The sequence below is a fragment of the Sarcophilus harrisii genome, chromosome 3, assembly GCF_902635505.1.
Source record: "Sarcophilus harrisii chromosome 3, mSarHar1.11, whole genome shotgun sequence".
NCBI lineage: Eukaryota > Metazoa > Chordata > Mammalia > Dasyuromorphia > Dasyuridae > Sarcophilus > Sarcophilus harrisii.
This window is the reverse complement of record NC_045428.1, coordinates 573,464,934-573,479,951: the sequence shown is the minus strand read 5'-3', so window position 1 is coordinate 573,479,951 and position 15,018 is coordinate 573,464,934. Positions and strand designations below refer to the sequence as shown.

The window sequence follows — 15,018 nt, the reverse complement described above, 5'->3', positions numbered from 1 at the left end:
CAATCTATTCCCATACTAGGAAAATTTTAAAAGCCTTGCCCTCTGCTTATCCTTCCAGATAACATTTAAAAAACCTTTTCAGGAAATACTAAATAAAGGCCAATATTATCCTTAATTTTTAAGTGATATTTCCTCTCAATTCAGGTACAGTTCCAGTTTGTTCTGCTGACTGATACACTCTACTCCCCTTTGCCACCTGAGCTGCTGCCCCCTGAGATGGAGAAAACTCAGGATGATAGACCTTTCCCTCGTACAGTTGTGGCTGTGGAAGTGCAGGATCTGAAAAATGGAGCAACACATTATTGGTCTTTGGAAAAACTCAAGTATGAAAACCCTATAGAAGGAATATTGTTTTGAAAATTGGTAAATTTAGAAATAACAGTGGCATAATCCAACTGTTTATACTTTTCAAATTAATACCCTGGAAACTACTTTCTTCTCTTGGTCATTTCTTTCCTCCAGAATATTTTGACTTCCTTGTCTTTCTGAAATTACCTTTCACCATTTGTATCTGTTTTTAAACATCATAACTTTAGTTTTCAAAGATCTTTGCACAGTTTTAACCAAACATAATTTAAATTTACCCTCTGAAGGAAAGCTGTTTTTAAAGTCTTTTCCATGTTGCTTGTATACATGCAGTATTTCTGACATCACTAAGGACTTCATTTTTTTAACCTTAACCACAGTCTGACCTTTCAGTGAAGGTCAGTGATAAATGGAAAAAACCTATGCATTTGGCTAAGATAAGAAGATCTCTTATTTCAGTACTACTGAAGTATTTATATATATATATATATATATATATATATATATATATATATATATAAACTAGAACACATTTCTGTTATGGATTGTTAAGCCTATGAGACGGATAGCCAAACTGGGTACTGTTGGCTCTTTCTCTACATTTATACATACTTTGGAAAAATGAATATTCTTGCTTATGGACCATTTGTTTTTTGCATTGACTTATTTTTTTAAAAATGTTAAGTTACAGACTTACTATCAATAAAAATATATGAAATAGAAGTCAAAATCTCCCTCCCTCCTTCCCTACCATATGTAGGGAGATATAGTTACAATCAATATAGAAATAATTCTGGTTCTGCTGATGTCACACAGTGTTATCTCATGAAGAGCTTTCATTATTTTACATGCTTTATTTTTCTATAAAGGCTTTGTAATATTCTGTTTCTATTGTTGTACCACAATTTATTTATCTGCTCTCCTAAATGATTTGTTTTCAATTTTTTACCATTACAAATAGAGTAGCTTGAGTTTGTTTGCAAGGATAGGTCCTTTCCCTTCTTTTTTATGATAATTCTGGTTAAATTCCTAAAACTAGAATTATTGAGTTAAAAGTATGATAAGGCTTTTTGCTGTTATTGAATGTTTCTCTATTGCTTTCCAAAATAGTTGCCACAACCTGCTGTCACATGTGCTCTTTTATAAATAGTGACACTGTATTAGTAGCAATTTATCATTACTGAGTTGAACTCGGGAGTCCAATTCAACAAGCCTTTGTTAAGAACCAGCTGTATGAAAAGTGCTAGACTGGTATGGGATAGGGAGCAGAAATATAAAGGTGGAGGGGAAAAAAAGGCAGTCCTTGGTCTCAAGAGCTTCACTTCTACAGAGGAATATCAACAAACACAGGATTATGACTATTTTAGGGGCAAAAGTTTCATAGCCTCTTATTGATAATTTATCTGCTTTGTAGACAAAGGCTGGAACTGATGCGAGAGATGTATGACAGAGCTGGAGAAATGGCTTCCAGTGCCCAGGATGATGGAGAAGCAACAATGACTGGCAGTGACCCGTTTTATGATCGGTTCCATTGGTTCAAACTTGTAGGAAGGTATGTATTTATTTGACTTGGCTAACTTTAGTTATTAACTCATGTGACTTTATTCTTGATCAGTGGTATATTTTGTATCCTTAGGGTTTCATTCAATGCCTTACTTTTCTCTTCATATAGTAGCTAGCATCAGGACTTGATGAAAATAAACTACCTTTTTGTGATCTCAAAGGCTTCTTGATGTTTAGAATTTTATTGAGAAGCAAGGAAACATTAATAAACCTTATAGCCTTGAGATTAGTGAATTAAATTCTTTTCATTGGTAACTGGTTTGCTTTTACTCTTGTTTGGAATTTGACTTGTGTTTTAGTAGCACAAATAATGATTGAAAGACATTTTCAAAAGCATTAAAGAAATGGTAGAAGCATAGCGTGCTCTAGAAATAAAATGTAATTTTTTAAATTTACTACTCTTACAATTTGTTGGTTTTTAAGAGTTAAAATTTGCCAGACATGTTGCCCCTAACATGTAAATGTTTTATCTGGAATATCAGTCTGTCTATACTTGGTATTTTATAATGTATTGAATGAAGACTAAAAGCCTTTTCTTGCTTTTTAACCTTTATTCTGAGCCTCTTCCTTTAGATTACTTAATGGGTTAGGAGGAGTATGATTCTTTTTGCATATTGAATCATACAAATGCTTCTTGTAGCTCTGTAAATAAACCCAGTATTTATCTGATCCTAGCCATGTATTTTCTTGCTTTCTCTTAATTTTAAGAACCACCTATTGCTTTACCTTTCTCAGTTGTCCCTTACCTGATTTTTTTGTTTTTATACTATTTATTTGATTGATTCAACAGCTGGTTCCCTCCTGATGGCACCCATTTCTTTCTGTTTAACCAAATATTCCTTTCTCCTTGGCTGTGTTAATCAACATGTTCCGTTACCTGATATCTAGCTCCCCTATTTTCCACGGCTGTGTGAATGAGCGCCTTGCTGACCGTACGCCTTCCCCCACTTTTTCCACGGCCGATTCCGACATCACTGAGCTGGCTGATGAGCAGCAAGATGAAATGGAGGACTTTGATGATGAGGCATTCGTGGATGACACTGGCTCTGACGCAGGGACGGAGGAGGGATCAGATCTCTTCAGTGATGGGCACGACCCGTTTTACGACCGATCCCCTTGGTTCATTTTAGTGGGAAGGTTGGTGAGGTTATTGTAAGAAAGGCATAAAGGGACCAGCTCTTGTTATATAAGCATCTCTGTGCTACATGAATAAATTCAGAGTTAGTCATTCAAAATTCTTGTGTGCTCACTTCATGTACCCCAAAGAATAAGGCTCTTAGAAAGAGTCTATATAATATATATGTAAACATAGCCATGGTTGGAGATTGAAATTATGAGGTCACAGACAGGATTTCTTTTTTTTTATGTAAAACATTCCCATATTAATCATTTTGTACAACAAGACTTGTATAAAAGAAAAAAAATGAAAGAAAATGAAAAATAACATGCTTCAGTCTGTATTCAACTATCAGTTCTTTCTCTGGAAGCGGATAATATGCTTCATCATTAGTCTTTTGGGACTGTCTTGGATCATTGCACTGCTGAGAACAGCTATGTCATTCACAGTTCTTCATTGAATAATATTGCTATTTCTGTGTACAACATTCTCCTGGTTTTGTTCACTTCATCATGCATCAGTTTATGCAAGTCTTTCCAGGTTTTTTGAAAGCATTCTGCTTGTCATTTCGTACAGCACAATAATATTCCAGTACAATCATATACCACAGCTTGCCTAGCCATTCCCCAATTGATTAGAGGAATTTTTTGATTTTCAATTTTTAGCCACCACAAAAATAGGTGCTATAAATATTTTCATATAAATAGGATCATTATCCCTTTTTTTTTGATGCACAGCAGTATTTCAATGGAGCCCAGATATTCTTTTTGGCACCATTTGCAGTAAAGAAATTACTTCAGGGATATTTATCAATAGAGAAGAAGGATACAATTGGATAGTCTACATCAATCCAGAGTTATAATGGTGTGGGCAGCAATAAGTGTAGTAAATATAAAAATGGGAACAGCATTCATTTTCCCTCTCAATAGTGAAAGCTAGAAATTTAAAAAGTTCTCTCTATTTCATGACTAAATTAAATACCTTTTACACAGAACCTCTCCTTGAGGAATTAACTGTGCATGTTCTTAAAAGTCTGAAAGCATGATTTTTGCGGCTATTGCTTTAGGTCATCGTTTAGTACTACATGGTCACTCCATTCTTCTATGGTTTGTACATCTGTATGTTCCAGAAGACTTCCTTTGCATGGACTCCATTCCTAACATTTTTATTTGTAACCATCCTTTCCATAATGAAGTGATTTCCTTCTAGACTCAGCATTGCGTCATATAACAGAAAGTTCATATTGATCAGAAAATTTGCCCAATATTTCTGGGCACTAAAGTGACCATGTAGTTGGTAGTGGAACCACTTTATATTTTGCTGTTAACCAGTACTATCAATGTTAGATGGGAAACCCTGTTATACTCTTAAGAAAACAGCAGCTGGTATAATGTCATATGCTTAGTGGAATTTATCAAGTGAATTGCTGATGATAATGATGCAAAATGGGAGAATAGCATTTAGGTGGTTAAAAAAAAGCCCTATATTAAAGATTATATGATCTTATCAGACACCTATGAAGAGTGCTAGTTTTTGAACTTCGTTTAAATGTTAAGTGGAAATAATACTGGCAGTGTCTGGTCTGCAGGGGAAATAGCTTTTTAAATTTGTTTCTGAAAATTAACCAATGTAAAGTAAAGAGATATTATATGTATTCTTAGTCACTTGTCATCTTTCCTGTTGGCTTTTAGCTAAGAAAATAATATTTAGAATTTCAGAGAAACAGACTTAATGATATGTGAGGTGAGAAAAGAGCATAAACAAAATAAACTTTAAAATCTTGTAAAGCCTATTATGAAATAGATGTTTAGGATCTTAGCTGATGGCAAAATTCATACTAAAAATATTGGAAGCAGCTGGAAGGAAGTACTGTATCTGAGCTCCTTCATCTCAGGGATTCCTGTGCATTCCCTGCAACTGCTAACTGGTTCTCTTATGTGCCATGTAGTGAAGTCTCATTCAAATATATTACATAACACATTATGGTGGAAAAAGCACTGCCCTGAGAGTAGAGGTAACAATTTTCTTTTCTCTCTCACTAACTTGTATTGACAGTGGGCAAGTGATATAACTTTTCTGATCCTTAGCTTTCTTGATTATTAGAGGTCAGCCTACATTACCTAAAGCTGCCTTTGAGTTCACTCTGAGCAGTGATGGGCCATTTCTCTACTCTAACAATCAAACTGCTGCTTGGCAATACTGGAAGAGGCATCTTGGATTACAACCCATCTCAAGGCAGAAATTTATTGACCCTTTTCCTTAGTTGAAGGCAATTTCATTGACTACTATTCATTTACTACAATGCAAATACTATTGTATTTGATTTGAGTAGGTATAGAACATTTGCTTCTGCTTTATTCCTTTGGCCATTAATAGAGTTGATTCTGTGCCTTCCCATTTGAGCAGTGTTTTGGGCCTCATCTTGGTGGGGCTTTTCTTTGAACTAATTTTGAAGCAGCTGGAAAAACCAAAAAGCAAGAAAGAAATCTCAGAAATCAGTAAAATGAGAAATAAACATCTTCTCTCTGTGTTTTTGTCCCATGCTTGCTGTCTTTGAACAGAGATTCTATGTGTAGATTAAACTTTTTCTTCATCTAGCATTGCATTTTGTCTTTAATAAATTGCTAAATGTCTTAGAAAAGTAATCTTCATCCATTTTTTTTTCAAAATGTGAAGTCTTCATTGCATATATATTGGAGGAGTAGATTCCTTTTTTTTACCTTTGTAATGATTCACAAGATTATATGTTCCTTCAATATTAAAAAATTACCCATGCATATGTTCTATCAATAAAAAGCTATAAGAAAAAAAAAGATTATATATCCTTTTTAGGCTATAATTAAAAATACTATTCAGTCTTAAAATTTCAATTTCTCATGTTATTCTGCTTGTAGCATTTGATTTTCAGCTTTGGCTGCCTTTTACTGAATCCTTGTATGAAAATAAAAAGAGCTTGTCCCTTTAGCCATCTCTTAAGACATATTGGGATATCATGAACCATTCAATAATATTTGGGACACAGTATTAAGTAATTAATGTTTCTGGGAAAGGGGGAGGTTTGCAGTGAAGATGATTATATTCTGACTTCTTTAATGATGAACAGTTATCCTGTACTTTTATAAAAATTACTAGTTATGTGGAATTTTTTTTTAATGGTGTAAAATTTTTTTATATTCATTTTATGTTCTGGTGTGCTTGTTCCATTTTAACTTGCCATTGTTTCATCTAATATGTGTTTTGCCTCCACCATCCCTCCTCCACTTTCAGTCTGCTTGGCCAAGGTTTAAGGGTACTCCATAATAAGATGAATGAAAAGTTCTTTAAAATATTAGAAGAATTTGGTCTGTAGTGTTCATTTTTCACTAATGTGTCCCCTGATACCAAAGAACTTCAGATATCCAGATTCCAGCTTCTTAAACTATGGGTCACAACTTCATATGGGGTCTCATAATTGAATGTGGAGGTTCCAAAATTATGATTATCACAAAATGTTTAATTTATATATCTTGTTTTGTCTACCTATATATGTGGGATTGCTTAAAATTTCTTGGGCACAAAGAAGTCATGAGTGAAAAAAAATTTAAGAAGCCCTGATATAGATATAGATGATATGTTCGCAGTAACTGCAATCACAGCTTCTGCTACTCCCGTGCTCAGAGATATAACCACTATAGAGATTCCAGGTGTCTTTAGTCAGAAGTAATCTTTACAAGATCACTGTGAGGCAGATTCATGTGTTTAAATGTTAAAGATCTATCAGTAGCAAAATATGATTGGTACTAAAGAAGGGCCTTACCTTGTGTGATTTTTGTAGTCATGTTCATTAGCCCATCTGAGAGGTAATCTTCCTTTTTCAAAAGGTGGGATTTCAGTTTTTAGATGATCATTTTTTATGGTTGGAATAGATAATGTTAAAGGTTCCTGCCTGTTCTACAATTACATGTTTTCATGTCATTTATAAAGTACCGCCTTTAGCCATCTAGACTCAGTGCCTTTGTCTTTCTTTTCTATAATGGGGCCTACTGTCAGTTATATACCCTCCTACGTGAGATTAAGAGAAAGGAGGGGGCTGAAGTCTTGTGTTCAGATAAAGAGTCAGGGCAGACTGCATACTCTTTTGGAGGTATGTTTTGTCTTTCATCCTTATGGGTGGAAAAAAAAAAACATAATTCAGTACCCAGTTTAAGCAGATTTTAAATTGTATTGACTTTTTAATAAGTAATCCACAGTTGCTAATTTTGTGTGAAATCATCTTCAAAAGACCTAGGATTTAATCTAACTTTTTTTTTTTTTGAGATCACTTTAAATTATACCACAGAGTTAAATACTCCCTATTTTAATAATGCCTGTACTTTGGAGCAGACTGAAAATATTTTCTATTTTGTTGTAGATTTATAGTTATTTTGTTGTTTATGTACATTTGTTTCATTTGTAGTTTTAAAGCTTTAGTAACCTTTTCTTTTTCTGTAATATAGTTTGCTTACTTTATTATTTTAATTGTTTAGTTAATTTGCAATTGAAATTTCTATATATCCATTTTATGTGTGGGGGGGGTTGCCTTTGTTTCCAATTTATTTATTCCAAGGTCAAAAGGACAGATTAGAGAATTATGTTTCATATGAAGTAGTCATTTAATTTCTTAGATGCTTACTGCTTTTCTTTTATATCAGAAGACTAATATTTGTTGATCCAAACTAATATCTGAAACTTTGAATTGATATCAGACTTGTTTTTTTTTAATTGCATCAACCAAAGCTTTTTTTAAATAAAAATAATTTTTACCAATTAATTGAAAAGGAAAGAAGCTAAATGTGAGAGGATTCTAGTTAATTTATGATATTAAAAATCAGGTCTCAAAAAAAAATCAGGTCTGTAATTATACATTTTAATCCCCACACGGGATTATTTTCTTTTCCTGATAATTTAGAGAGTATGGAGGGGAGAGATAGATAGACAGAGATAGCATGTGTGTATGTATATACACACAGAAACATACACACATTCCCGTGAGAAGTAACTTTTTTGTTCTTTGTGGTAATTTTATCTTGATGCCCTCCCAACGTCCCCCCAAACTATTTTATTCAGAAAAATCTGACGGCACAGGCTTTCTGCTTCTCTATCTGTTTCTTCTATATGCCACTTTTCTTTCCTGATAGAAACTCTTTTTTCCTAACATAAATTCTTTATCATAGTGCTAATAGACATTGTTTTGAGTAATATCGGTTTCTTGAGTTGTACTTTGAGTCTCAGCCACATTTCTTTGTCTTTTATGTCTCTGCTTTTTGTTGTAACCATTTGGGGCGGGGGCAGGAATATAAATCAAATCATCTAATGCCGTTACTTGTGCATAGTCCAGTAAGTTCATAAATGGATGTTTTTTCTCCTAACAAACTTCATAGAATTCATTTAGCTCTTAGTTGTTACTCATCCACCTGTTATAATTGAGAAAGAAATGATGCAGTTCAGTTTTTGCAAATGTTTTGCCAAGAACTTGATTGTGTTCATATGAGCAACTGTCCCATTAGAAGCTATTTAGAAGCAACCTAACAGTGCAGTATAGTTTGAGAGGGATCCTTATTTAAAAAAAAAAAAAAAGTCAGCAAGAGACTTCATGAAGATTCCATGAATCCAAATGCTGGATTTTCTCTGTAGTCAAGGCTATAATATTTGTCTTTCTACTTCTGTAACTAGGGCATTTGTATACCTGAGTAACCTGTTATACCCAGTACCCCTGATTCATAGAGTGGCTATTGTCAGTGAGAAGGGAGAAGTTCGGGGATTTCTGCGTGTGGCAGTACAAGCTATTGCAGGTAAGTAAATGCCATTTCATAAAATAGCTTTATACTTTTTAATTTGATGTTTAGCAAAAAATCATTACACAGTCCTCAGTGTTATTATTTTAAAATTTTTCAGATATCTTTGTTTCTTAAAAAAAATGGTTCTTCATGAAAAACATTTTCTCTGTGAAATTTCCAATGGCCCCGCATATTTGAGTATGGACCTTAGATTTATAAAGGGTCTGCAAGCAAAATTCAGTTTCGCCCAAACTGCAAAGAGTGTGGTCCCAGTGACAGATTACAGTCTATCTATATATAACAAGAGAGGATCTACATCATAAAGTTGGCCTCTAGGTCCTCGCATCCTGTCATGATCATGTCTAATATGACAACAGATCAGAAACAGAAGGCACAATGGCCCTTGATCAGAGTATCATAAATTTAGAGCTTAAAGAATGGTCATATAGAAATTGAAGAGGAGGCAGAGGGGGCTGCCAGTTATGCAGTTTTTAGACCACATACACAGTCATTTAATTTTCAGTACCCTAAATGTGAAATCTATTCTACAATCAGAGTCTATACAATACTAAAACGCCCAAACCATATTGCATTAAGATTTTTGTCATATAAATGACATCATCAGGCATAAAGAAACTGAAGTTAAATGGAAGGGTTATCCACAGGTTATGAGTAATGGAACTGCAATAATTGTCTTCATTATGTGTCTAGAGAAAACAAGAATAATTTCATGGGATATTTGAGCTTAAGCAACACACTACCATTGAATAATTACAGTTTATGTTTGTTGTAGAGATTGAAATTGAGAAAATATAAGAGCTCAATAAAGCCCTCCAAAGTGTTACAGTGGAGAAAACATCGAGTCTGGAGATAGGAAGATCTGAGTTCAAATCCAGTCTTAGACACTACTTACTAGCTGTATGATCTGGGGCAAGTCACTTAACCCTCTTTGCCTCAGTTTCCTCATACATAGAATGAGCTAGAGAAGGAAATATCTTTACTAAGGTCATGAAGAGTCAGAAAAAGCTGAAATAACTGAACCAGTAACAAAACCCTCCAAAGCATTTCATTGTATACTTTAATATTTTTAGTTTGAAGGGTAACGCTGGGGGAAAGCATTTTAAAATACTAGGAAAAATGATTTGGCATTTTAAAAAATGAGATATAAGAGATTTGTAAATGATTCAGAAGCCTCATACACATATTCTGAATATTTTTTCAATAAGAAAGCTGGAAAGGAATTGGATAGTGGGAGACACCAAAAATCTTGACAAAAATTGAAATTGAATATATCTTGATAGACAACAACTTGTGACCATTGTGGGAGCCATTTTCACAATCAATTTCTTGTGTGCCTTTGGATTAACAGTGGTTTATAGCAAAATTCATCATCACTACCTGATTAGAATAAAGGATAAAAATGAGATGATACTGTATACAATTACAATTGTTCCCATTCAACCAGTAGCTTTGGACTCTGAAAAATAGGAAACACTTAAGAATAAAAGTAAAGGTAGTAGGGGACATGAATCTATTGATGGCTTAGAATGAAACCCAATTAAGGCCAGCCATCTGAAAAGTGTTTCTAAATGAAACTAGAAGGATGATGATGAACTGACATAAGGTGGAATAGGTTTATCAGATTTATAATGACCTCTTCTCATCTTTGATAATAGTGGTGCCAGACAATTATACTATACTAATCTGCTACCATTCTACAGTGTTGTAGTAAAATAACTAAACCATAGAAATACGTTTTTTTATGTGAAGCTGAAAGCACAATAGCCTTTGCATAGGATTATGTAATCTTCCAAAGAAAGTAAAGACTTAAGGATACAGGTGTGGTATTTTCATTACTTATGAATAATTGAGGGAGCAGGCTTCAAATCCGAAAGGCATAGCTGCCCCTCCCTGACTCCCTAAAAAAAGGTGGTTTTAGAATGAGATTTGGCTATCTGGACACTTGCTTATATAAGAATGATGGGAAGTATTTACCTGGAATCTAATTAGACTGTCCTTAAACTGAAAAGGAAGGAGAAAGCACATTTGCCTGCTTGTGCACTAGTACAGGCACACATTCACCCATGCCTTAGAAAATAGCTGCCAGTAAATTATTCCCCATCTGCTGCTTTCATAGCTTCTCCAGGTCCTCCTCCCTAAATTCATTAATAATTTATCTACTCTCTACTGGGTTCTTGCTGCCTTTTATTCTTCCCTAATTGAATCTCTGTGCTCTTCCAAACCTTTACTTCTTTCCTCTGGTCTTCTACATCATTCCCTCTTCATTTCTCTTATTCTTGAGGAACCTGCCTTTTTGTTTTCTAAGACATTAGAAAATTTTAAACTAGGAACTTTTTTCTTTTCCCCTATTCTAAATTTTATCACTTAAAACCATCACTGATGAAAGATGGCTATTCCTTTCACCAAGGCCTCTACTTTTATATTTGATCCTATTCCTTCCTATATCTTTGGCAGATTACTTTTATAATTATTTTCCATTCACTCTTTTTAAGCTTCAGTCTTCCTCTATCAAGCATACAAACATATTCAAGTTTCTTCAAATGAACTTTATTTGGACGTATCATCCTTAACAACTGATAGTCCATTCAATGAATTTGACTTTGATTTTTATCATATTGAAGTGTTGGCTAATGCATAGCTAAGAAAGAAGTGATGGACATAAAAAGCCAACAGAGTTGCATTAAATAAATTATGCCAGCATAACCTCATTTCCTTTTTTGGCAAAGTTACTAGACTGGTAAATTGGGGAACTGCATAGATACTTATTATTCAGTCATTTCAGTTATGTACGACTTTTCATGACTCCATTTGGTGTACTGACAAACAGATTTGTGCTTTGCCATTGCCTTCTCCAGCTCATTTGACAGATGAGTAAATGAGTAAGCAGAGTTAAGTGACCCCGCTAATAAGTGTCTGAGGCTGGATTTGAGGAAGATGATTCTAGGCCCAGCACTATCCACTGTACTACCTAGCTGTTCCATGCATAGATATAGCTTAATGAGATTTTAGAAAATATTTGGTCCAATCTCTTAGGCTATTCAGATAAATGCATTGAATGATAGCACTGTTAAGTAAATCCAAAAGTGGTTTGATGGCCAAACTCTAAAGAGTTGTCATTAATGATTCATTGTCTCCTTTGGAAGTAAATCTTCAGTGCAGTAATCCAGGGATCTATTCTTCACCCTCTGCTATTTAATATTTTATATCAGTGACTTGGGTGAAGGCCTACATGAGACAAAGCTTGAATGGAGCACTAGTACATTGGAGGATGAAGTTGTGATGCAAAAATATTGGCTGACAATAAGATGAAATTTAATAAGAACCAGTATAAAATCTTATGCATAGGTCTCAAAAGAAATTTCACAAGTTAAAGATAAGGGAATTATGTCTATAGCAATGTGTCTTAAAAAGATCTGAGAGTTTTGATGGACTACAAATTTATTATGAGTCACAAGTGTGATATGGCATTCAAGAAAGCTATGATGTGATCTCAGCTGGCATTAAAAAAAGCATATTCACGTTGAATCAAGAAAATGGTTGATAGTTCTGACCTTTGCTCTGATTAGACAAAATGAGAAGCATTTGGTTCTGGGAGCTATGTTTTAGGAAGGACAGCATCAGTCTGATTGATCTCCAGAATAGAGTAATTAGATGCTGAAATTTTTCAAATTTTTTATCATATTAAGATTGAAGGAACCAAGAATATTGAACTTGGTGGAGCTAATTCCTAGTGGAAGGATATAGCTGTTTCTAAGTTTTGAAGGGATAAGTAGAAGAAGGATTAGAATTGTTCTGCTTTTCCATTTTGGAGAAATGGATGAAATTACAGATGCAGATTTAGACTTGATGTAAGAGAAAACTTGGTAATAATCAGGGTTATCCATAAATGAAACGGACTGCCCTAGACATAATAAATTCCTATTTTCTTAGAGACTTTAAAACAAAAAGTTGAATGATTACTTGTATGTGCCATAGAAGGAAGGGATTCTCATTAAAGAAAAGCCCCTGTCCCAGAGTCAAAAGGAACTGAGTTAAATCCAGCCTCAGATACTTACTTAACTTGCCGTGGGGATGCTAGGCAAGTCAATTAACCCTGATTACTTTCAAAGAAGAATAGTAAGTCATCAGTCATACAAACACTACATAATTGTGTTCATAAAAAGTATGAGAATACAAAAATAAACAATGACATTCCTTGCTCTCAAGAAGCCCAGGTAGAATTTAGTTCATTCACATCCATTTGTGTGTAGCCCTGATCTAACTAGAGTAAATAGAAATTGCCCATAGGAGTAATAAAACTCAGAATGAGCTGAGGTAGCAAAGAAAGCCAAGTATGACAAGAGTAATTTGTTTTTTAGTTATGGGGAGAAGAAAAAAATCAAAGAGCTGGGGACTACTTGCTGAATGGGAAGAAAGTAATGGTAGAGAAACACAGAGGTACTCAACTCAAAGTTTCTGTTTTCTCTACTTTGGAGAATGGTATTTAGACTAAAAAGGAAAATATGATAGTAGAGAGAACCTAGCTCATCTAGAAATGTTCAAATCACTTGGCTCAGATGAATTACATCCTGGGGTACAGAGAAATGTACTATGTACTTTCTGAGCCATTATCAGTTATTGTTGAAAGGTCATGGAAAATTTGAAAGAAAATGAAACCACTGGATAAAGGATAAATGTCCCAGTTTGGGAGGAGGGGGGAAGGAAAAGAATGGAATCTTTCAACTGTGGACCAGTAAACTTGACTTTGAGTCTTGAAAATTTTCTAGGATTTTTTTTGTTTTTATTTTTGTGTTTTGCTGAGGCAATTGTGGTTAAGTGACTTGCCCATGGTCATACAGCTAGGAAGTGTTAAGTGTCTGAGGCCAGATTTGAACTCAGGCCCTCCTGACTTCAGGGCTGGTGCTCCATCACTGTGCCACCTAGCTGCCCCAAGGATGTATTCTTAATGAGTTGGCTAGTTAACATTTGGGGGGGAAGTGTTTAACACAAAGAGCCAACAGTTTTGGGGGTGTTGTTGTTGTTGTTGTTGTTGTTGTTTTATCAAGGTCTGGTCAAACCATGTGAACCTCATTTCCTTTTTTGATAAGGTAGCTAAACAAAGGAATAATGGCCAGAGTGCTGGACTTGAAACCAAGAAGACTCTGTCCATTCCTGCCTCTGCCATGTATGTGCCACTAATCCTTTTTAAACATAAAACAATTTATGAGATAGTTCTACCAACTGACTGCTTTTTGTGAATTGTTCTGGTGTCTACCAATGAAATTGTCCCTCTCTGACACTAAAATGGAATAGTAGGGGAATGAAAAATATTCTCTCTTTGTAAGAGTGACCTCGCAAGGCATTTGATAAAATCACTGATGCTGATCTTTGTGGAGATCTTGTGGGCTAAACTGGACTACAGTTAAATAAATTCAGGAGTGCTTGGCTAAAACCAGTCTAGTTAATAATTATTTTGTGTCACCTTGTGGAAGGAGGTCTCTGATGGAGAAGATGGTTGTGTGGTTTAAAATTTTTATCATTGATTTAGACAAAATCATTGAAACATGTTATTAATTTTTATTTTAAAATGTTATGAATATCTGTCGTTTTTGTCTTCCTTACTTCCTAGTCCTCTACCTAAAGATTCATTATTTATTACAAAGAATAAAGAAAGAAAATTAAAAAAAAAAAAGAAATTCCGTGAAACTAACCAACAAATTAACCAAGATGAATAGTATATGCAGTGTTACATTCCTATAATTGCCAACATCTACAAAAAAGGGAAGGAGGTATATTATAAAATCTCTTTCTGGGCTAGTTTGGTATTCTTACACAATGGGGAAGGGAAAAGGAATAAACATTTACATAGTGCCTAAGTGATTTTGGCAAATTTTATCTCATTTGATCCTCACTGTTACAGCCTTTTATAGATGAGGAAAGCGAGACAGGTGGAGATTAAATGAACTAGGGTCCACACAGCTAGTGAGTGCCTGATGGCAGATTTAAATTCAGATCTGTGCACTGTGCCACCTAGCTACCTTTACATCACATTCAGTCTTTTTCTTTCTATTTCACATTGCTGCAGTAATTTATATATTTTTAATTTTATTTGTTTCTCTTTGCATTATTCATATGTCTACCCACGTTTCTCTTTTCTTTCTAGTTATCATTTCTTATATTACAGTAATATTTTCTCATATTCATCCATCACAATTTGATGAGCTCTTTTCTAATATA

General features: G+C 34.4%; 1 protein-coding gene across 10 annotated transcripts in view; it reads left to right on the top strand.

The window, feature by feature from the left end:
* KIF1B (kinesin family member 1B) overlaps positions 1 to 15,018 on the top strand; it is a 193,135-nt gene that overhangs the window by 123,935 nt on the left and 54,182 nt on the right. For 7 of the 10 annotated variants that reach the window (XM_031962885.1, XM_031962881.1, XM_031962884.1 and 4 more), the window contains 4 exons: positions 145 to 323; positions 1,721 to 1,858; positions 2,758 to 3,006; positions 8,678 to 8,796. In XM_031962885.1, coding sequence (XP_031818745.1) covers positions 145 to 323; positions 1,721 to 1,858; positions 2,758 to 3,006; positions 8,678 to 8,796 — 685 coding nt within the window. The remainder of the gene's footprint in view (positions 1 to 144; positions 324 to 1,720; positions 1,859 to 2,757; positions 3,007 to 8,677; positions 8,797 to 15,018) is intronic. The other 3 variants (XM_031962888.1, XM_031962887.1, XM_031962886.1) reach the window with 1 other exon arrangement.